Raw genomic sequence first — 25,308 nt, forward strand, 5'->3', positions numbered from 1 at the left:
ACATCAAAAATTTGCTGTAATTGTAAAAAATACCTTAGTGATAAGTAGGGGGCCGCCAAAGATCCTGGACTGGGGGCCCGCTTCAAGATGTGGTGATCATGGAAATCACTATAAGTATACTTTTATTCAAATATATGATGTTCTTACAACTTTAGTTGTTTATTTGTATTTGTTTGTTTAATTTTTTATGCGCTTCGATGATATTTGAATATATTTTTCTTTAATAGGTAAGAAGTTTGACAAGAAGTGAGTTCCGGTACCTTTGTTTTGTTTTTAAAAACCTTGTACCTACAGATTACGATAATAACATTTTTCTGTGGCCTTGATTCAAGCAAAATCAAAAAAAAATATTTTAATTGTATGAGAATATTATAGGTAAGCTTTCTGATTATAATTATTAATAGATGTCTATGCTATTTCTATACAATTACGAAAATACATAAGTATTTAGCTACCTACCTACCTAGGTACATACATTTTGAATTTAGAAACTAGAGTAAGTATCAGCAACCTAAAAAATACAAAAAAGGTCAAAAGGCAATACCAATCTATAAAACAAAAGGTAGCTGACCAAAATCAGCGGAATTTCGAAATATTCGCGGCATGTGAATAAGTATGAACTTGGCTGTTGAATGTTGATTTTGTGACGATTCCTATCTGTCTATTTTTGTCTTAACTGTGTTGGATAGGTTATGTCACGATAACAATATTTTTTCACGGCAATTTGAGTTCCTCGCGAAAAGAAAGACGCGCTCGTCACGTCACTGACAGTTTCAACAAATATTTTGTGACGAAAGGGTAAGTCTCCGACTGTACCAATTAATTATTGAATCATTATCTTATCTAACAGCGTATGAATTGTTTAGGGTTTTAAGAGGATCGAATCCAACTCTTGTTATCGATAAACCGACGACCCCGCATCGCATTTACTGATAAATAAATAATAAAAAAAACCATGTAATAATGAATGACATAACCATTTCAGTCACAGTCTGCCTACTTACAAGATAAGTTCCGTGTGTAAATCGAATATTTCATACAGATTTCTACCGTATTTTATTGTCAATTGATCGATTGCGGATTGAATTAATCGAGTTATTACTTTTCCGTGTGAACAATAGCCGAAACATGTCAATGTCAGCGAGTCGACTGATAAGCGGGGTCCGCGTATTCCACCGGACTCGCCCGGCCGACGCGAACGTCAACCTGAGGAGAGTGCTTCAGCTCGACATTTGCACGAGAACCATGGCGACCGCAGCCAAGAGATGCGTTACGATCGACGATATTAATCCCAATGTTAAAGTTATGGAATACGCCGTTCGAGGACCTCTCGTCATCAGAGCGGGAGAGATCGAAAAGGAATTGGCCAAGGTACTTTACCATTCATCTGTCAATTTTACCTGACTTTTACAATGTTAAACCACTTGCGAACGACACAAAACACTGCACTATCGATTAACCCACATTTTAATATTACGATAAAAAAATAATTTACCGTATAATAATCAATATTGAATTTTACATTATATGTTATCTAAACTTTATACATAATTTTTTATTCACATTATGATTGTAATATGGAAGTAATTAATTATATTTCATACATCCTTATTAAAATTTGGCGGTCATCGTACATAATAATGTGTTGTTCTTTTTTTCAAATTTTAGGTATTTTAAATTTAAAATATATTATACTTATACCTACTTTCATTCAAAACACACTTCCTATAATATATTAAAAATTGTCATTGTTATTGATTATAAATATCAATTAATATTATTTAACACTAAAGAAGTGACTGATACAAATTTAATTTAATATACTCACAACAATATGGCACTTTATGTTAAATTCATTAATTATAATTATTATTTATGAAATAATATGGTTTTTCTTTTAGGGTGTTTCAAAACCATTCAAAGAAGTGATTAAAGCAAACATTGGAGATTGTCATGCCATGGGGCAGGTTCCTATTACTTTTATAAGACAGGTGAGTCAATACATTTTATATTGTTTTTAGTGGACAAGCTTGGGGCTTATGGGTGTCATCAAACTTTGTTTTTATACATTGAATCATAAAAACTTTATAATTTAGTATATTTGCGTTTTCGGAATACGATTTATTAATAACAAATTTCTGTGTTTGAAAATACTGGAATCCTGGTATTTCAGAATTAGTTGTTAGTTTCTAATTAAATAAAAAAAATATTGTAAACTGTAAAATTGTAGTATCGCAAAAAAATGTTTAAAAAAATCTTTATCATATTTTAACAGTTCAGTTACAGTTCTGAATATTTTTATTTCCTCTTTACGCAATATTTAATACAATTGTAATTTTAACAAATTTAACACACTTTTCATCGCAATAATAGATTGTGCCCGTAGATTATCCAAATGTATTTTTATCTTCTCAGAATTTACGGTATCATAGATTTTTTCCAAACACTGGAATAGATTGTGAAAAATTTGTGGGATTGCCTGGGATCCTGGAATCAGTATCCATAGAGCTTGTAATTGCTTGACTTTTTCAATTCTTTCAATTTTTTAGTTCTTCCAAAAATATTTTTTGTCAGAAACCTGCAAAAACAATTTGACTTCCGAATCTCAAAAAAAAATTACTAGATCCCCGGTGAACATTAAATTTATCTAATTCCTGAGATTCTCATAGGTAGGTAGGTACATGATTTCTCAAGAAAGGAGAATCTTGAAATTAAAATAAAAAAGGTCAGTAAACTTAAATTAACTTTTCTCTATATTTCTTGAAAAATCTCAAGACTATCGTCACAATCAATCTCTCGCTATCGAGAAAATTAATCAAATAATTAATAATTTTCCACCCAACTTTTTCGTGAAGTGACAAACTGTTGGAGTATTCAGGTAATAGTGGTTTTAAAAAAATTGCATGCATGTTCATCCCCTCTGCTAAACTGCACTGAGAAACATTGTTTTAGTTGACTATTGATTTTTACTCACCCTCTCACTCAGCGTTCAAGTGTATTAACAATTCAAGCAATTTGAACATTACTTAGCTACTACCTGCTTTCTGACCGAACAATATGATGAGGGGGAGTGGAATGTTGTTGAGTTGTTACAAAACTGATTTATTCGAACAGACAGTTCAGTAGAAATATTTTTAATGGTTAATAGAACTATGACATAGGTATATATGGTATATTATGACATTATGCACTGTGTCAATATAAATATTCCTTTCGCCAACATGGCGAAGTATTGAAATATTTTAAACACACTTTGCCGGTGAGCAAATATTCGTGACTAATTATTTTTTATCGGCAAATACGATAACTCCCTTGAAATGCATCCAAAGATATCATAAAAAGAAAGATTATATCAGTACCTACACTTTACAGTGATCCTCATTATTCTTGGTTATTAAAACGTATTTCTTTTGAATAACATCCTGTCAGCGAGAACTGTCATTGATACATAGATGACATTAGATATTATGATATTATGTTCGCTTATTTTTTTTTTAAATCTTACATCAAATGAGTATTTTGAAATTGGAATAACAAAAACCAAAATGGTTACATAAATATCGAAAAATACCTTATTATTTTATTTCTGTAACGTATACCAGAAGACTTTTCGCTTGGTTAATGAGAATATTTTTAATCAATGCCAAATCATAGAATAACATTGCTACTAACATTGAAATCACTATTAAACCTACAGACTTATAACTGATATTAAATTTGTCCACCATGAGTGATAAACCACATTTTTCTCACATGATCATTATATTAATACGTATGTTATCAAAATGCGATCATACAACTGTGTAAACAACACCTTATCCAAAAATTATTTAATAATGTTTACTAAAAGATTACGTCGCATTATAGACTTAAAAATTTAGGCAAACAGCTACCAGCGAGCATTAGTCTAACTGGTTTTATATTATATCAGAAGAATGTTGAATTAACATACAAATAGTTTGATCTTTACAAACAACGCACATTGCATATTATTATGACGTAGGTATCCAGTTAAAATTTTATTGAATATATTTTATTAGACTAGATAACTACATTGTTGTCACAAAATTAAAGCATTTGAATCTCCAGATAGTGATAGTTTAATTAACTGACTTTTTACGAGGAATGATTGTCAGCCATTCACCCAAAACAATGTGTCCTTGCTCTAAATTTAATACACAGAAATATCTTCCCTTTTTAACAATTAAAGTGCAGAGTGCTGCATTGCAATCAATGATATGTTTATTATTTTTATTAAGCTCAAATTCCATTGGCAGATTCTCATGACGATCGTCTGCCACGATCGTGAAATGCCACTTTGAATTGTTCCCTGAAACCATACCCAAAATAGAATAATTCGTATTTTTAGTGCTTGATTCACTCACCGATCGATGAAAGTTGGGTTGAAGATTACCGAGAACGTATGAAAATATCCGACTTAACCGTTAGCTTCACATGGCATGTCCTGTCTTCACTTTGACATGATGCAAATTTGACGTTTACATAATGAAGGTTGCTTGACTTTATTCATTATTTTATCAGAATAATAATACAAAATTTTAATAATATGCTATTAAATACAGTAGTTCACAATGGTCAAACGGTTACGGCTTGTAATGTCATGGGTCCCGGGTTCAAATCACCGGTTTGTCAAATTCACATGTTGTTTTTCAATGTGTGTTTGGCCCTAGTATATGGACCTAATAGACTGAGCATGTGGCTAACATCCATTTCTCGTAAAAAAAAAAAAAACTATTCATACAACCCCCACTCTGCAGACCCATATGTTCTCCTTTCGATCAAATATGGTTAAAAAAAAAATACAACCAGCTACTCACGTTACTAACCTTGTCAAAATGTAATCGCCAATAGTTTCCATTGGTATTTAAAGTAGGTAACAACATGAGGGAAGACTGTTTAGTGTTGCCACTAAACTGATCTATTTATATTTTTTGGTTTACTTATAATTATTATTGTTAACACTAGCAAACAGAGCGTATATTATAAACCAATCAATTCAAACGTCAACACGATCGAGTGGGTAGCTGAATCATTCTGTGAAATTGCTATGTGAAATCGATTATTGCTCACGATGATCATCGTTGAATCTGGTTAGGTCTGCGAATCTGCCGGTGCAATTAGGCCTTTTGTTGTGTCCATTTGTTCACTTATTTCTTTGTGATTCAGATATTTGAAAATAATTAAATAATAAAAAAATAAAAAATAAGTTACAACAAGGGGCCATTGTTGTTTGTTATTTATTCAAAACTTCATTTTGGCATTTACCGAAATTATAATAATTATACAAATAATTAATTTTTAAAAGGATTAAAAATACTATAAAACCAAAAATACACATTGTTATTATTAATCCCTTCAGCAGTTTTTACTCAATTTTAATGCTACCCTGTAAAATAGCAAAAATGTTGGTTACAAATAGTCAGTTCTAACAAAAAATTAGGTTACGAATAAAATAGTAAATTTTTAATTTTAATAAATATTGGGTGATTCAAAGTGTTATTTGTATATTCATTTAAATACTATTTTTCTTCTGATAGGTAGTTGAGTATATAATTATTATAATGTGTGAAAAGTTGTAATGTAGTTTTTATATTTGATAGAATTAAATAAATGAAATTATATTTATTTGCATTAAACTTGTGACAAAATTAATTCAAAAGTGTTGCATCCACAATAGGATTGTTATTTACGCAACGATCCCATACAACTGTTAACAATCTAAATTGATGGAGGTCGACCAATTAGTGATGTGTATCCAAATAGTCATCAGTCACACACATACACATTTATGTTACTTATGATTTCATACATGCAATAGTATTGCAAACATCATATTTACAGCCATTTGTTCATACGTATATGCAATATTGATAGTATTCATGTCTTTGATTTCATGTCATATGTTACATAACTGATAAATATTTCAGTTACAGCCAGGGACGGATTAAGAGAATCAGGGCCACTAGGCACGACCTTAAATCCGACCCCCTCTAAAAGTCCTTTTTTAATGTTCTGAGTAACCACTTGAAAAGTTTTCTTTGGAAGTGAAATTTGAAATCTGCAAATAAACATTGTTTCGTTCGCTTTCAAACATGAAAAAAATTTATATTGAATCTTGCAGTAGACTGCTACCAAATTGTTTTCCTTCAGAATCGAATGTATGAGGTTTTTTTCTCTCCTCAATAGAGCTTGTGATGTCTCGAGAATTCTCAAGATGAGAAATTTCGTTCACAACCTCTACTTATCAGTGTATATTATATTGTACATCATTATTTTAGATATTACTACTAACCTAACAACACCAAGAAAAAAATATAGTACGGAATTTGTGGTGGAAGAAGTATGCTTCGTATTCAGAACATTAAAAAGTTTATAATATGTCTAGGCAATTGTTTAGTTTGCCTAGACCAAAATGCGGTCATGTACACAGCTAATATTCTCAATGTGACATTGATCATACATGGAAATTGTGGTTATCCTTGAACTTGTTCCTAACGGATTTTTATCCAAATAGTGTTGATCACGATTCATGTTCATATTATTTGTTAGTGAAGATCAATGTCTATTATGAATTTACACAATTATTAACTTTATCAGTTTATTTTCCAATTTTAGTTGAATTTCAACTTTGAACAGACACTATTATTCAAATAATATTTGTTAATTCTTTCGTCTTTTATTTATTCTATTGAATTTTATTCTGATGTCTTTTTAAAATTTCTTATTGATCCTCTTCAGTTGGGTAAAGAAACACAATATCAACTGTATTTTATGAACATAACCTACTTATTGCTTTTTTTTTATTTCAATTAAAATTCAACAACAATTAAAATGTCGCTACCTGAAAGCATAAGCTAGACAATTTTTTTACATGCATTTTTATGATGTATTTATAATAGTTTAAAGTGCAGACGATGGATGAACGACAGAATGTCTGCAGCAGCTTATGGGTCACGAGTTCGAATCCTGTATCCGGCAAATTTATATTTTGTTTTTCAATGTGTAACTATTTGGATCCAGAGCATGAATGGCTAACAACCATTTCACATTAAAGAAAAGAATCCATTAAGAAACCTCCTTGAGAGTTTGAATAGTTTAAGGCTCTAAGACGTTCTGCTCTTTGGTAGATCGCAGTCTCGGAATCTATGGATGAGTCAAATTCATGAATATGTCATTTTTCTCAATCAAAATTTTTGTTTGGGCTCCAGAAAATCCTAATAAAATATAGAAACCTCCACAGAATAGAGGTTCATAATAAATGTAACTGACTTTTTTAACATAAGTACGTAAATTACATTAGTACACCCACGGCGGTAGAGTAACTGTCTATGAAGCTGTGAATAGCGGTTGATTATGCGGCTTGAATAAGGACTAACTAGCGACTTATCTACGGCCCACTAACCAAATCAAGCCCCCTACCTCTTTTTGTACAGCCCGGAAGCTGTGAATGGAAATTACATTTTTGATTTCTTTTGAATGTTGTCATTGCCAGGCTAAAAGACTAAACCCTGTAAACGAAACTCTACAATTAAAAAGATTCCACCTTACCTTCAATAATTGTAAGTGGCTAATTTGATACGGTGTGAATAAATGCGAAAGTCAAATTTAAATAAAATAGATGAATCTGCTAAAGTGACGACTATGGTCGGTTAAGATCATATGCTAGGAGATTTATTTCTGTATTTAACAGCACCAAAAAGTATAAGTAAAATGATTTTTTCATAGATGAAAATATGTAAAATCTTAATAGATGAACATTTGAGGCTATTAGTTTCAAAGTTAGAAACCAATTCTGATTCTGTAAGTACTTTTCCAGCATTCATACGTTTGTTAGTTAAACAGAATTAAACCAAAGGTTAATTGCAAAGTAATTTCTATTATTCATCATCCGCCATTTTCTATGTTTTACGACTAACTTTAAACATGATTTTTTATTAATTTTAATGAGGCAAGTACATTTTATTTCGTTTTTTGCAGTCCTAAATATGTTTCACGGTTTTTCGTGATTATCTCAATAACTTAATTCCATCCTTCTTATTTATTAGTAGAGATTTTACAGTAATAATAAATTACTGTAGTCTACTTCTTATTATTTAGTTACATTATGTTCAAGAAATTGGAGCAAAAATATTTTTATTCTTATTGAATGGGCCTGCTCGAGTTTGCTCTTTGGTACAGCTTCATTGTTTATTTTTCTAATAATATAAATATTATATTATCAAAATTTTTACTTGTATGTTTCCATAATCTATATAGATACACGTGACACCGTGTGTCAATCTAGTGTCTTATCAATGTCTCTAACATTTTTGTAAAATAAGCACATAGTTTTCAGATAACTTTTCTTAAAATATCCTGAAGCTAATTCTATCAAGGATTATGACGAAATTTACAATGTTTTGTATCCAATATGATGTATGGAACTATCTTATTGATGGCAGAGATACATACTGAATTGTAAATTTATATTGCCTTGATGTTATTGTGATTCCATTACATTAAATTATCTAATCTGCAGACCATAATCGTAAATGATAACACTTAAAAGATTGATTGATTGTTAATAAAAACTTCATAGTTTAACAGCTGTTGTATTGACTTCATATGAATTTCCATTTTTAAATCTAACAAATTTTTACCACTAAAAACTCCTTCATATGCTACCCAACTCAAAATATCTCTAGCGTAATAATAATTTGTTGTTTTTTCTTTCAGGTGCTTGCTTTAGTAACATATCCTTCTCTTCTTAACGACAAACAGTTTCCAGACGACATTAAAAAGAAAGCCAGAGATATCCTTGACGGATGCAGGTAATTATTATGTAACTATTATTAAAAAAGAGTTATTTGTCTATCACTTTTTTAAATTACACTTCATACAATCTTAGAAGATTTTTATCAACATCATCAGGAGCGCGACAACAACCTTCAACATCTCGCTTTCCAATTTAGTAACCCTAGTCATCGGTAGCTCTATCTAGCCAATGAAATTTTGGCCAGCCTCTTCTCCTGTGCACTACCAGTTTGCTCGAAATTACTCTTTTTACCACTTAATTATCACTCATACGACACATGTGACTTGACCAGCGCAGTCTCCCAATCCAGATTGTATCAAAAAAATGCAGCGAAAAAGTTGAGGCGAACACAGATATGAGAGATTGTGTGTATTGGTGCATTTCTGAGGCAACGGGCATTGCACAACGTCTACGAGAAACAGCCGCTAGTCTTGCTTACACCTACTTATTGCGCTTATAGCGAAAAGAGGACAACATGCGTATATGTTGATGTCGATTTAAATATTTGACACATCCTGTTTGTAAACAATGCGTCTTTGTGAGTATTACTTAGCCTCAACTCTTGCTAACACATCTATACCTCTGTTATATCATTACCTCGGTTCACAATGGATGTATATAAACTGTAAACTATATCAACTTGTCCACAATGCTGTCCAATTTAGGTGTAGATTTCCATTGCACGACAAAGACAGTCATATATAGTTTGTATATTATTCAACATAAATGAATTGAAAAATTATAAATTATAGTTTACTTATAATTTTTTTTGACAAAATTGTTAAAAAATTTTGTAATTTTAAAATTAAATACAATATATTATTCAATTAGCTGTAGAGCAATTCAACCTTGAACATGTGCAGATGCGATTCCTTCTGGTGCGCACAAATTGCACAGGACGTTTTTGTTTATTGTTACGGTTTCAATTCTCGACTTCGTTTACATCAAGCCTATTGCATCGTTTTGTCTAAGGGCTTGTTTACACGGGCTTAGTACTAATCATTAGTACTCACTACTCGCACTAATGCCGACATGTGTAAACAGGCCGTAAACTAATGCTTATTAATAATGAATTGCACTAAGCCTGTGTAAGCAAGCCTTTACTCGGTGCCACTCTGACTATGCTATAGGTTAATGCGGTTTCAAATTCCTTTTGATAATGAATTGTTAATTTCTCATAGTAACAGTTGTTTGACTACAAATTGTATTTTTTTTAAATTCTCTTTAAAATTGATCATTCATAAATATTAAAGAAATCACAAGAAACATTCATAATAATTATTTCATCATTAATTATCAATTGCGTAGCTTTATATTGTACTCTTGTGATAACCCTTTTGTAAGTATAAATGATAAGAAACGTTTTATATATTGCTTTTCATATATCTATTATTGAATAAAAAAAATACCCAATGAGTCTGATACACTGATAGTAGTAAACGATAACTGATAAAACACAATAATTATTGTTTATCTTGGATGAGACTCATATCCTTACAGTCTATTAATTTTTCTTGGCATATTATGTGTTAATTGAATTACCCAATATAGAGCGGGATTTAGAAGAATCCTGGGCATATGATAACCCACATAACTGCCACGATTCTCTTTGTATCAAACTCTAGTTACCAATATAATATAATTTTTATTGTTAGTAACCTAATGATTATTATAACGTAACATTATTCAACCCAATAATGCGCAGACTTTATTTATCCGAACCGATTATCTTATTCCTCGACGTTTTATAAAATAACTCTTTGCTAGGCCACAGAAAATCATCCCGTGAGATGCGGATTGCTCATTACTTATTTTAACCCCGCTCAAATAAATTTATCATTATTGACTGTTTCTTTCTGATAGTTTAGATGGGTACATAATGATATTATAATGTCATGACTAAAACTCATTAAGTTAACTCAATAATTAACTATTGCACCCAATCGGTTTTACCTCTGATATGATGACATTATTTCAAGTTATACCTGTTTGTCAACTTAGCAGTGTCATATGATATTTTATATACCCAAAAATGTTTTATAATACAATGTTTCTCAATTGAGGGCCACCTGGCTACAGTATTCTGTCAAGAGGGCCACAGGCCAAAAATGAACAAAAATGGTGGGCCACTGCAAACTCTCGTGGGACCACTGTCAAATTAATATATTAAAATTATATGAAAATCTATGAAAACAATTAACATTCAATTAATAAATTATTACATAAATATAATATATTTATAATATAATAGTCAATTTTAAGTTCCTTGATCTAAATCTAAAATCTCTATTTGTCATCAAATAAAGACTTGTGCACAATGTCTATTACTATTACACACGGAGGTTCAATTCAATTCAATTCAATTTATTTAACATATTGTGGACATTACAAATTATAAGTTTAAGACGTTCACAGCATGACATGAAACAGTATCATAATGAAGAAAGAAAAAGAAAAGTAATAATAGAGATAAAAATGAAGTTTGCTAAGGAAACGCTATTTTAAGAATTTATCAAATAATGTCCACCTAAAGTCACCCTCACGCAAATGGAATATATCAACACTCGAAGCAATTTGGTTGAACATAGTTATCGCCCTCCCAATTGGCTTTACCAGTGGCAGTTTGGTTCTGCACCTTGGGAGAATAATCAACTGATGCTCCCTATTTCTAAGATAGTTATCAGGGACACATAGGTCAACACTGCCCAGTTGAATATCAAAGGGTAATTGTCTTTGTTGCATTGTTGCACTTTGGGACAGTATTGTATCATTTATGAATGACAACCGATTTGGAGAAGAGATAGGTGGTGCTAAGTGTGATATTTTTTACATGTCAGATATATTCAAAAAATTGCAATCTGAGAAAAGCTCAATCATCTCATAATTAATATTGGACATTGTGAGTTACCTCAATTTATGTAATTGGTGACTATTGATTGAAGTATAAGATGATAATCTTATTATATACATTGTGCATTTGAATCAGTTTCATGTAGATATTTTGGTTCGATTCAGTGATATCCCAGATTGGTGTGAATGCAATTGATATGAGAGCTCAAGTTGGATGTAAACAAAACCAAGATAATTTTTGGATAAAGTAGGTAGTGAAATGGTGATCACATTTCCCATAACTTACCTTGTTGAATATGGATTTAATCATGTTATTCATTTGCTGACAAAAACTAATAACTGTTTTGTTATACTGAATAGAGGCGATCCTCATTTGTCATTCACAACATCAACATCGACATCTTAATAAAAGAAATGTCAATTTATTACATTTAAAAAATAATAAAAACTAATATTTAATCTTTTCTATGCCGCAATCAGTTAATTGGTGTAATTAACGTAAGAATTAGTTTAGTTTAAATCCATTTTGTAATTAAAAATCAACGACCAATTTTTTATGTTTTGCCCCTGAGCAACTATTTGGTGGGATGCCAAAATATTCGACTCCAAAAAAGTCTGAGAAACACTATTATAATACGTGTTCTCATTAAAACAATAATGTATGTTGGATACACCTAGGTAATTTATAAATAAAAATCACCAACGATCATCGTATCCAATTTAAAAAAAAAACTCTCACTGTAGATTTAAAATAACATATTGTAGTTGGAAATGAGGAATGTGCTAGATCAGTGGTGCACAAACGCGGCCGGAAATGGCATTTGTTGCGGACCAAAATAACAAGTACTTCATCACCAAATTTTTCATTGAATATGATAAATATATGTGAACAAATTATGCAGTAGCAACGGTATATAATCTGAATCGTCACTGATAGAAAACTTAATGCTATTTTTTATTATTTAATATGATTATATTTTCAAGGGTATAGATTTGCGACCGAAATTCATCTTTTTACAATGAGTCACACCGTCTGTGGTGCAGGTGCAGTCTATTTTTAGATTATTGTTTTCGAAATGCGCATTTTAGTGTTAGTTCTCCAAGAATTTTGTCAGTGCACGATGTTTGTGAATCGATATTAAAAAATCGCTTGTCTTAACAGAAAAAATACAGTTCGATTATGAACAGCAGTGGCAGCAACCACAAACATTGAACCCGACATGTTTACCGAAAATGCTTGCTGCCAGTATGCAGTGTCAGAAATCTCACTACTACGATCCATCATGCAAATATGCACGTAATGCGGAGTGGAGAGTGATTGAAGTTGCTGATAAAATTATGTAACTATTAAATTAAAAATAAAACATAAAATGCATATTGCATCTAGTATAATATATCATTATTTTTCAATACTTTTACCCTTTGCGGCCCGTGAAAAATTAGAAAATGGATAAATTGGCCCTTTCAAAAAGCTTGTGCACCACTGTGCTAGATCCTTACTCAAAGTATAAAACAAATCAACAATTTTTTTTTAATCTGTCGATGTACATATTGCGTTTTATTTTAACCTAAGATCAGGAATACTGAAGAGTTTTTGTGTGTTCAGTAAGCATCAACGCAAGTCAATTATGCCGTAACTGACTGACATTAACTGTTGCAAAATTTTATTTCAATTACTTTTGGGCATGCTTAATTTTATTGTCCATCACAATGAAGACACTATTTGTTTGGGCATATTTATATTATGCTCAGCACGGTGCGTGGGTTAATATGATAAAATTACTATTAACATGATAAAGTGGAGTTAAATATTCTCCGGATAATGATAAATTCTGATAGTCAAAATAACATAATTAATCTATATTATTTTAATTATGCATTTTTCTTATAATCTAATACCCCGTTTACATGTGTATGGATTTATTGCTAGCAGTATGTATTATTGCGGCCACGATATGTGTAAACACATTTTAGTGTGCAAGTTGCAAGATTACATGCATGAATCAAAAAAGTTCAGAAGCTTCTGAATTTTCATGTGACAATTGGGCTGCGATATATGCCCCAGCATAGTAAAACAATTAGTGGGGAACCTGCCGGAAAATAAAATGAACTACACCGCGCGCAAAGACTCATTTTGACGTTACTAATTTTCAAAACCTGTCAAATAGCACTATATAATGACAACATCGCGTCTCGCTTACTGTTGCAGAATGAGATTGGCGAGACAGTCAGCACTTTTACGTGTAAACAGTAATTATCGCTATAGTTTAAAATACACACTATTGGTGTAAATTGTAAGTGAATCCATGCACATGTACATCATCATCATCAGGGGCGCGACAACCCGGTGTGGGTCCTGGCCTCCTCCAACAGCTCCCTCCACCTGTCCCTATCCAGTGTGGCCGCTTTCCAATTTGGTACCCCCAGAATACGGCAGTCACTGGCAGCTCCATCTAACCAGCGAATCTTTGGCCTCCCTCTTCTTCTACATCCTATTGGATTGCTGGACATCACTCTCTTTGCCGGTTCATTGTCATTCATACGGTGCACATGACCTAGCCATCGCAGTCTCCCAATCTTAATTGATTGAACTGCGCTGCAATCTTCGTACAGCCCGTAGAGCTCAGCATTATATCTTCTCCTCCAATTGGTGCCATCCCTGATCGGTCCATATATACGGCAGAGAATTTTTCTTTCAAAGATGTTCAGGGCTCATTCATTTCGCAGAGTTAATGTCCAGGTTTCCGATGCGTAGGTGAGCACTGGCTTTACAAGTGTCTTGTAAAGAGTGCTTTTAGTTTGGCGAGATAGTAAGCGGGACTTAAAATGTCTTAACGGGCCAAAGTAGTATTTATTCGCAGACATGATTCTCTTGTTAATTTCTTCTGTAATCATTATGTCGAGTTACAAGAGATCCAAGGTATATGAAACTGTCGACCGTATCAAACTTGTATGCACCAATATCTAACTTTGGTGCGACTTCTCGTGGTGTGACATAGACAGGCATGTATTTAGTTTTTGCCTCGTTTATTTGTAAATCCATTCTTTTGGCAGAGGCCATGCACATGTACAGGCGCTATTAATATGAAACTGATGATCATAGTGCACACTGAATAATGGATGTCTGTATAGGATATAATGTATCGACACACGTATATAAAACAATAGCTTGTCAAGACTACAAACATTAGTACTTTTTCTCCACTTAAGGCCCAACATTCATTACGACGGCTATGCACAACCACGAATCACCCATCCTAATGTAGGAGTCTTGTTAACATTTCAAAGAGGGGTCAGAGATGGGTATATTACGTGGGGGTGCGGATTTGTCACGCATGTCCATCAATATGCATCATCCAATTGCAGTTCTTAGATTACATCGAAAATTGGTGGGCGTACAACACGTCGATAATTTATGTATGCATTAATTTTCTCTCAGTGATGTATGGAGTATGAAAGATATCATGCAGCAGGATTGATAAATAAATGTATATTTATGTAATCATCTTTATAAATATGCATTAAATCTGTTAACAAGTTTTAACATATTCTGTTATTGTAATGTTTTCTCTCACATTGAAGAATAACAGCTGTCAAGAGTAAATAAATACACTTGCGGAACTATCCTAAAAATATCTCTTTTTCTTTCCTTTCAGTTTAAATTATATTCCTTTATTTTAATATGATATTCAATTTTTGGCTGGAAATATAATTTGTTTATATTGGTAATTGGTATATTACAAAATACTCTGGTCTTCTCTATGTTTCTTTATGGTGTTGTGACTTAATGAGTCACAACAAACATGTCAGACTTTAGTGTGAACGTAATCGGTTTTGGAATGGTGTTTTGCAAATATTTTTTTATTCCATGACAATGTGGAATATGAACGATCTTCCGTCTTGGCAAATTAAATGCCTAAAATGCCATGGATACCAAAGACGACGAATATACCCTTTCAGAGAGAAGTAAACGTGAATAACTGTCTCTCTTAAATACCCCTCCAAAGAGTTCTGCGGTTCTTTGGCCACATAGCCAGAAAGGAAATGTCTGATTAATGATTGCTGGACACGCAGTCATCTTATAAACTGAGTCTTGCTTGAAATGTTACTGTCTCTAATTGGCCGTCTGCCATACAGCAGAGAATTTTTCTCCCCGAAACATGAAATATTTACCAGTTAAATGATGGTGATTTATTTAAATATCTGTGCTGTCGTTTACACACTGCCACTATATGAGTTAATGACTTATGATGTAGGCATATTCACTTACATGCGCATCAAAACTGTCCGATTAACGTATTCCAATGTATTACATAATATTGTTTGTACAATTTTTAGTAAGTTATGATGTATGTTGTATTTTCAGAGGCAGCTCAGTAGGTTCATACACAGACTCTCCTGGCATTGAGATCATCAGACGACATGTGGCCAACTACATTCAGACCAGGGATGGAGGAATCCCCTCCGATTGGCTGAATGTCATTTTGTCTGCTGGAGCGTCCGATGGCATCAAAAGCATACTCAAACTACTCATTTGTCATGTAAAAGGGAAAAAACCAGGTGAGACATAATCAGTTGTTGATTGTTTGTGACATAATTGACAGGGCCAAAAATTTATTGTTTGATACAAATTAAAAAATATTTAGATATTATAGTCTTCCAAATGAGAATGCAAATAATGCATCATGTTTTAATATGCAGCGATTAGGATTACAGACATTTATTTTACCCAAATATCTAAAGGCTTTGGTGAATAGTACAGGTAAAATTAAAGGCACAGGTGCCATATAACAGTCAATAATGAAGAATTCTGGTTATCTTTGGAAGTTGTCTCAACAATCTATAGACTTTGTAGGAAAGATGTATGTCTTTTTTCATCCTAAAAATTGACATTTCATGTTGGAATAAAATAATATATTCATTTCATAATTAAAGCCATATTTTGTCACATTTTTTAATGAGAAAAAATTAACCTTGAAATAGTTACACATTAAAACCATTATAAAATATTGTATATCATGACAAAAACAGAACTCAATTTTTTGGTTTTTATACAAACTCCAATGATAAGTTTACCGAGTATTTTTTACTATAGAATGTTATTTATCTTTATTTGAAGATATAATGCACGTGTTTACAAAATAATAATTAGAAAAAGTGCTGTAACCAAGGATGTCTGATGTACCAAATGAGGTTTTTTTCTCAATTTTAACGCAACATTTACAATAATACTCTTTTATGGTATTAATATTTATATTTTATGTGATCATGAAATGTTAATTAGTAGGATGAGAAAAGGCAGGGAATCATAATGACATGTACATTTTTCCTACAAAGTGTACAGATTATTCAGGACTCCCAAAGATACTCCAAATTCTTCATTTTCCACCATCACATGGTATGAACATGTATACATATTACGGCATTCTGGCAATATGTCCTATCTACAGTAGAACAAAAAAACTGAATGAAACATTTATTTCATTTATATGTTGCAAAGTGTGATTTTTATCAATTGCATTAAATTTATGAATTCATTATAATATTTTAACATCATCTTTGTACTATTTGTAAATGCAGATAGGCAAATTTCACTGTTAAAAGTTATGAGTGTTCTGATAAGACATATTTATTTTCCATAATAGGACATGCATCAGATCTTCTGTGCACGTATGACCAATATTGCAATAGATGTGTGACATTGATTGGTTACTTATCCATGGAAAATATAAATTTCAAGAGAAATGTGAGATAAAACATATTATTGCCAGAATGTCAGGATTGTGTAACATAAAATTCGACAGCCATCTTCAATCACCCCTTTGTAATAGATGTCATACTATGTTAATTTGTTGCCTTTGCTCTTGAGCACTTTACACAAGAGGGTTGTATCATGGGTCAAATTAATGACCACATGGCTAACTTCTAATAGATTTAGTTATAAAATTCTTTGAATTTCACACAAAATAAATATTACTACATCATGTCCATTAATTAAGCACTTAAATTATTATTTATTGGTAGGTTTCTTGTATAATTTATCATATTTTTTTGATTGGCTATCCCTTCAGCAATTTCTCAGTAGCTGTGTTTTTGGGGGGGGAGCTAATAAGAATATTTAATTTAATCAGTGCTCCGGAACTTTTTTATTTCCACTCGTTTTATTGATATTTGTTGATGAACTGGAAGACGTGCCGTCATTCTCTATTTATTATTCTTTCCCGTAAATGACTAGTTCACATGTGTTCATAATGCTGAAATTTAATTCCAACCTTTTTTTTCCATCATAAACCATCAAGGTATGATGCTAGTGTTGTGTAGTGAGTGACAAATGATAGAAAATTCAAAACTAAGCTATTATATTTTATCATGAAAAAATTTTTTTTAAATATTTTAATACTTATAGAAAATTGTGTATTTATTACAAAGTATAGACGTCATAAAACTTGGGATGACCGTGAAAAATCCAAGATCAATGAAGATAAAAGAATCAGTGTCAGAGATAAGATTGCAGATCTTTTTATGTGCGTTCCTTCTTGAGTAAATCTTGGAAATTTTTGCATGTGTCATTTTGGCATTCGGCAACGGATTATAAAAGTAATTAATAAATAATCTTAGATAGATTTTTTAATATACTTACTGTAATATTTCAGGTGTTTTGATCCCAATTCCTCAATATCCTCTCTACTCCGCGACCCTTGCCGAATTCGACATCGAACAGGTGGGCTACTATCTGGACGAGTCTAATAATTGGGCTTTGGACGTCGGTGAGCTGGACAGGTCGTTAAAGAAGGCCAGAACGCACTGCAACCCCAGAGCATTGGTCATCATAAACCCCGGAAACCCCACCGGTCAGGTGCTGTCCAGAAAGAACATTGAAGAAATCATCAAGTTCGCGCATAAGGAGAATCTCTTCCTGCTGGCTGACGAGGTCTATCAGGACAATGTCTACGCCGAAGGATCACAATTCCATTCCTTCAAAAAGGTATATAATTTGTTGACGAATTACCAGTATATCTTACTATTGTCCAACAATCACTTTTTCCAGTCTGCAGTAGGTAGTATAAGTAAAGCATTAAATTTATAATTATTAACAATAGTTTTTTAATTCCTTCTCTGACATAATAAATTTCGAATAAAAATTATTGTAGGATCAGACTATCATGCCTGTGACGTTGACAGCGGACATCTAGGCCAGTGTTTCTCAATCTTGTTCTCGTCACTGCACACTATTCAAAATATAACAAGTTTACGGCCCACCGAAGAATACTTGCATAACACTTTTTGTCAAAAAATATGAAATTAACATAATATTTTGCAAATAAAAAAAATAACTGTGATCAATTATTTTTAATAAAGGTTTTTCATAACATGATATTATATTTTACCCAAAAACCATGAGTGTAAAACCATATCAAGTGCAAATTTTTCGATTTCGAGATTTAAAAGAGAAACTGCTGCAAATGTCCAGGGCTCAAAGTAAAAATGAAGCAAAACTTTAAACCCTCATATCTCTGAACTATGTCATTTGCACTTACTACGGTTTTACACTCATGGTGCGAAATGTGTGAAATTATGAAAATCAATGTTGCTCTATTGTTTATAGGTTTTAATGGAGATGGGCAAGCCATACTCGGAAATGGAACTGGCCAGCTTCATGTCTTGCTCCAAAGGCTACATGGGCGAGTGCGGTCTGAGGGGAGGTTACTGCGAGATCATCAACATCTGTCCTGAAGTGAAAGCCATGCTGCTCAAGTCTATCTCGGCTATGCTCTGCCCCACTGTGCTCGGACAGACTGTTATGGATTGCGTTGTAAGTTAATCAATCATCAAATACTAATTCACCAAAACCAGGTTTGTTAAGGCGCATGTTAACAGTGAGATCTCCTGGGGGTAGGCAGGTCATGCGTTGCTTAGCAGTTTGCATGAAGCAGACGATCTGGTCACTTCGTTAGAAACTGCCAATGTCTTATTTTAAAAATTCTCACAATTCTCTTTTCTCATCTCAGAAATTAACATTTTAATGACCATGTCCAGCTTCAAGTAGGCAGTGTTCTATGACACTCTTGATAATCATTCTATAATTTTATCAAGGAATTATTGGCTTGAGACATTGAGCCATTACAAATGAAACAATAACACTAATAATTGTCTTTGACCATCACAAAGAAATTCTCAATTTCACGATTTTCATGAAAATGTTAAGTATTCACTCACTGCATTTATTTATGCAAAGGAAAACAATGCCTCAGTTTAAGGTGCTTGAATCCACATCTTCTTTTCCTCTCACTTCTGCCGGAGGCTGACAGGGCTCTAGCCTGGGGGCCCGGGCTCATGAAGGGCCCGGCGTGACAAGTCGACCAGATAAGTGATATAAACACACATCACAAATTCTCTCTAATAGTAAAAGGCACTATTTTTCTTTAATAATGTTATTATTTAAAATTATGTGGTTGTACGATACAATTTTTAATTGTGTATCAATAATCAACAACTCCATAATTCAAATGGATATATTAAAATATACAAAAAAAAAACACTAAATACACACATTAATTTTACCCCGTACACCATTTGGAAAACGTTACTGTAGAGCATCACACTGCCTTTATCTTTAACGATAGGTAGGGGGCCTGCCAAAAATCCTAGCCTGGGGGCCCGCCTCTGGATGTGGGGGCCATGGCTGTGACTGTTGTAATATAATCAAGTCGATCATATTAGACCAATCTGTCGCATTGTATTACTGCCATCTAGCGCCCAGTATTATCTTGGATACGTTGACATAATGTAGTTCTCCGTATTGTATTTTGATATCTTCTATTCATTATATTTCAGGCAAATCCACCGAAGAAGGGTGATGAATCTTATGAATTGTACGCGAAAGAGAAGGCGGAAGTTTTGGAGTCACTTAGAGTTAGAGCTAAGATGGTTGCCGATGCTTTCAACTCGTTTGAAGGTTACAGCTGCAACCCTGTTCAAGTAAGTGTAATTCAATGTTTTCACAAATGACATCGATTGTTAGGTTACTAATAGTGTAATAATCACTTTTGATAACTCAAGTATGTGAACATTATAATCTCACAATACAATATTCGCCAGTAACATATCGGCTTATAATGCTGTGGATCTAAGGTTTGAATCCTTGGTCTGGCAAATTCACATTGTTTTTTCAATTTGTGTTTGGACCCAGAGCATGGACCTAATAGATTGAGTAAAAGGTTAATTAACATCCATTTCTCATGACATTTAAACGCATCTAACAAACAACACAAACAATGACCCCTCCAAACCAACCACCCTGCACCACACTCGGTCTTAATTGAGCGTATTGCATCCTAGCATTAGCAGTTTTTTACACCTGGTAACGTCTCAGGAGCAGATACCCAAGACTGAGGTCGCCAGACTCTCAAGTGAGCTTTGATAATACAAAGACAAAACTCAACAATACGGACATGCAAAAACTATGTGAAGAGATCTTTACGTCAACAATAAGGCGTCGCAAATTTTTTTAAAGTTATAAAACTGGCCTTGTAGCGATCAGGTCGGATGACCTGATGGGCCCAACAACTGGTTGGACCGACTTGAGAATCTCTTCCCTCTCGGAGCACATACTCGGACATTCCCACAGGATGTGGTTTTCATCCTGTAGTTCTCCGCCACATGGACATGTTAGTCAGGTGACAAGTCCAAACTCAAAGAGCTTGGCAACGAATCCACCGTGCCCAGTCAAGAATTGACTGGTGTGATAGTCAAGAGCCGTATAACAATCACTTTTGATAATACAAGTATGTCTTTTTAGTATGTAACCATTTATATCACAGAATACAATATTCGCCTGCGATAACCCTGCAGTCAGCTTATAATGTTGTGGGTCTCGGGTTCGAATCTTCGGTCTGGCAAAATCACATTGTTATTTCAATGCGTATTTGGACTATTATTATTAGTATTAGACTAATTAATATCCATTTCTTATGACATTTGAATACATCCAACAAACAAATGAGGCTTAGAGCGCGATGCTCAATCGTCTGTCATAATTACAACAAAATTACAACAAAACACTATCCAGAAAGCCTTTCATAGTTATGAACGAGTTGTCTATGGTCCACCAAATCTGCAATAGCTTCGTTCTGTTTTTCTATTGAAAATATTACCATATGTAAAAATTCTCTTTTTCATAATTTAGGTAAATTATTTTGTAATTGTTAAACGATGACAAAAATATGAAAAATATACAAAATAAATTCAATAACTATAAATACACATTTAATATTTAATTAAAATGATTAAATGTCTCCGCAATTAGTGAATAATATAAGTTATTTTTTGACCCATGTTTTTCCCGATACGGTAACACTTGCCGTTGAAATGTCAGATTTTGTCATTTACAATTAATACAAATATGCCATGATGTGAATAATTATAGAGAGTGATTAAAACTAATATTACCATGTTGGTGTGTAGGTAACTAAGTACTTATATATTTCAACTACCTATCTATTGGTTTAATATTACATAAATATCTAAATCTGAATAAGAAAAGTTAATTCATAATTCATTGACACTGACATTTCAATTCGATAATCGGTTTTACTAAATTAAAACATGTACAGAATCAAGAAAGTAAAGGAAAATATGTCGTATTAAATGTCACGGATATTTAATAGTTGTTCAATACCCATATTGAGATCAATTGTTAAATGAATTTGAGTGTATTGGCCGTACTAAAGACACGTAAATGTATTTTGACAGCAGCTGTCAGTGGTAAATGGAAATTCAGAAGGGGGGCAAGGGGGCGGGTTCATAACAAAAGTAGTCTATGGTTAAGGATTCCTTATATCTATAATCTATAGTTAACAGATGGATTTCGGCTTTTTACCAATTTTACTGTTATTTTATGGTAAGTACGAATTGAGCATCGGGCTCTTAGTTAAGTTGGTAAACTGCACAAATATTAATACATATCGCTAAGTTGCAGCATTGCCGATTTTTCTAACTTAAGCAGTGGCTGCCACTTTTTGGTAGTAATGATGTTTATAACTGTTTACTTAGTCATATGCAGTTATAAATGTTATCTCTCATTATCACTGATTGTTTTATATCCTGCAAATTCGCAAATAAATTTCATAGTAGTGTGAAGTGAAACTGCAATGTGAAGTTACTTGTAGCTAACCTAATCAGAAGACCAGGGACCATCTATACAGAAGGTTCTCTTCAACATCTTTGGCGAGGATCTAATTTATCCTGACTTGTATAAAATTTAGAAATACCCACGAATTTTGGTGCAATATTTTGTTTGTTTTTCAGGGTGCTATGTATGCTTTCCCACAAGTAAAGCTTCCAGCGAAGGCCATCGAAGCTGCCAAGAAGGCTGGCCAAGCTGCCGATACGTTCTACGCATTCAGTCTTTTGGAAAAGACCGGTAAATATTTATTCCCTCTTTGCCTTTGAACTTTTTTATTTTATTCATCTTAAGTACAGGTAACCCTCATTGTAGTGTACCTATTTATTATCACTCTATGCATCATATACAACTCCAAGATTGTTTGAATTGGTAACTATAGAAACATTAACATTGTCTGTGTTGGCAACAATGAATCCATTGTTTCTAAATGTGGCCTGCCGTTGACACCCTCGCTTTGGTTCCTTACTTATGTAGTTATTGTTAGGATTTTATAAAAAAAAAACTTCTTTAAGGCTTGTTAACACAAATCCAAAGCATCTTTATCAGTGTTCCCCGTGGCAAGTAATTCACAGAGTTTTATTACAAAGTAATCTGCATCATGATTTGCAGCTAATCTAATCATTAGCCTTATTACCCAATTTTTTTCAAGTGAAGTTTAGTGGCATCCAAAGTATGCACATAGTGCAAACAATGATGTTGTTTTTCTTTCTGAATTGTTTCGAATATTGTTCGTTTCAGGTATCTGCGTAGTTCCTGGCACCGGATTTGGTCAGCAACCCGGAACCTACCACTTCCGAACGACCATTTTACCCCAAACTGAAAAATTGCAAGCGATGTTGAAGAGTTTTGAAAATTTCCACAATGACTTTGTAAAGGAATATAAGTAACCTGCTGGAGACTAATTTATTCCGCATAATTTTTATCGATTAGCTCATTTATTGAATCGACATTATTAGATATCGTTTACAAATCATTTTTATGTTAAATGATGAATAACTCCCGTATAATTTATTTATTAATATCTTATATTATTATAACAAATATCCACCGTTTTTAACTGATAATATTATTGACAATTTGCTAAAAGCGCATTTATTAATACATACTTACAACTTTATGTAGTTTTTATAAATTGAATATCATTTTATAAGTAACTATATAAAAAAATTGTGGATTGCAAATAACTTTTCAATGAAACCTAAAAATTATTCTATTAATTTAAAATATGCATTTGAGCTGCTCTATTATTAATGAACTTGCATTATGCATGTTTTAATAACTACTCTTCTTTTAGATTTATAACCTATAGGTACATGAAAACGAAATTATTATTTATAAAAATTACTTGGTACAAAAATAGAATACAAAATAATACGAAAATTCATTCCAATCTACCTATTTATAGAACAACTACAAATTTATAGGACCATACAATGAGTTCGTAATGTTTGTTAAAAATATATCTCTGTGGCTTGTCCCTTTTTCTTTATTTATTTTCAAATTAAATAATTTAATGTAATATAACATACAGGCAACACTTTATAATAGTTTATTTTATATCAATAAAATGAACTGGTTTTCACCTGCTGTTTAGTGAAAACAAAAATCAAACTTTCCCATTGCTCTATTTTCTCTGGCATTGGTGGGGAAGTCTTTCCTTAAAAATAAATCACGGTGTTGCTAATATTGAATATTGTTTTTTTTTTTTTTTATTGTAGATGGTAAATGTTGTTGTGATGTGATACTACTTGTTTTGATTAAAAATATTAATATTGACTTCTTAATTATAATATTGTTATCTCTGTTATACTTATCATAGGCAATTCCTTTTGTTGTTCCTGCATGGACGTTTATGTAATGCATTCCTTTTAAAGTCAACTTATAAAAGTATTATCTTATGTTATTAATTTTCTAATTTGAATTCACTTTGACTAAACAATACTATATATTAGTATCCCTCTCCATAGATGTAAAATTAACCCTAGATATTATTTACACATTTACATGTATTTTTATGTATGATTACAAACCCACTTTAATTAAGGACATGTTATTAAACTGAACACTAGTGAATCTTTTAATAATAAATATGTGCTGAATTTTGAATTGTGTTTCTGTACCGATATCCCTACCCATCACTAACCATTCATAACTCACACACAGCGCTCGGAATGGACCAGAACACACCGAAGCGTAGCTCCGGTTCGTTAATCCCCCGAGAATAGCGTACCGGTTCGTAAAATCTTCAAGCCTCCTACAAGGTATTATCACGTTCCAGTTCGGATTTAATTAAAATTGAGGAAAAATTAATTGATAAATAAATATAAAACATAAATATAAATTAATATTTTTATTATTAAAAAATAGTTTTACTTGTTTAGAATCTCTGGATTTCCAATGACCCATTCATTTATGTCATACCTACTTAAGTTTTTTTTAAATAGTCTATACTGTAAGA

General features: G+C 32.5%; 1 protein-coding gene across 1 annotated transcript; it reads left to right on the forward strand.

Annotated features, from left to right (window-relative positions):
* Positions 1–557: 557 nt before the first annotated feature.
* Positions 558–24,956, forward strand: LOC147063468 (alanine aminotransferase 1). The gene is made up of 10 exons (XM_085959682.1): positions 558–798; positions 1,122–1,371; positions 1,902–1,991; positions 8,737–8,831; positions 16,032–16,225; positions 18,319–18,650; positions 19,272–19,478; positions 20,501–20,644; positions 22,973–23,087; positions 23,589–24,956. The coding sequence occupies exons 2-10, from the start codon at positions 1,129–1,131 to the stop codon at positions 23,735–23,737; spliced, it is 1,569 nt and encodes a 522-aa protein (XP_085815808.1). The 5' UTR covers positions 558–798; positions 1,122–1,128; the 3' UTR covers positions 23,738–24,956.
* The last annotated feature ends 352 nt before the right edge of the window (positions 24,957–25,308 follow it).

The sequence above is a fragment of the Rhyacophila brunnea genome, unplaced genomic scaffold (genome assembly GCF_057557595.1).
Source record: "Rhyacophila brunnea isolate RB1 unplaced genomic scaffold, BYU_Rbru_1.0 scaffold_9, whole genome shotgun sequence".
NCBI lineage: Eukaryota > Metazoa > Arthropoda > Insecta > Trichoptera > Rhyacophilidae > Rhyacophila > Rhyacophila brunnea.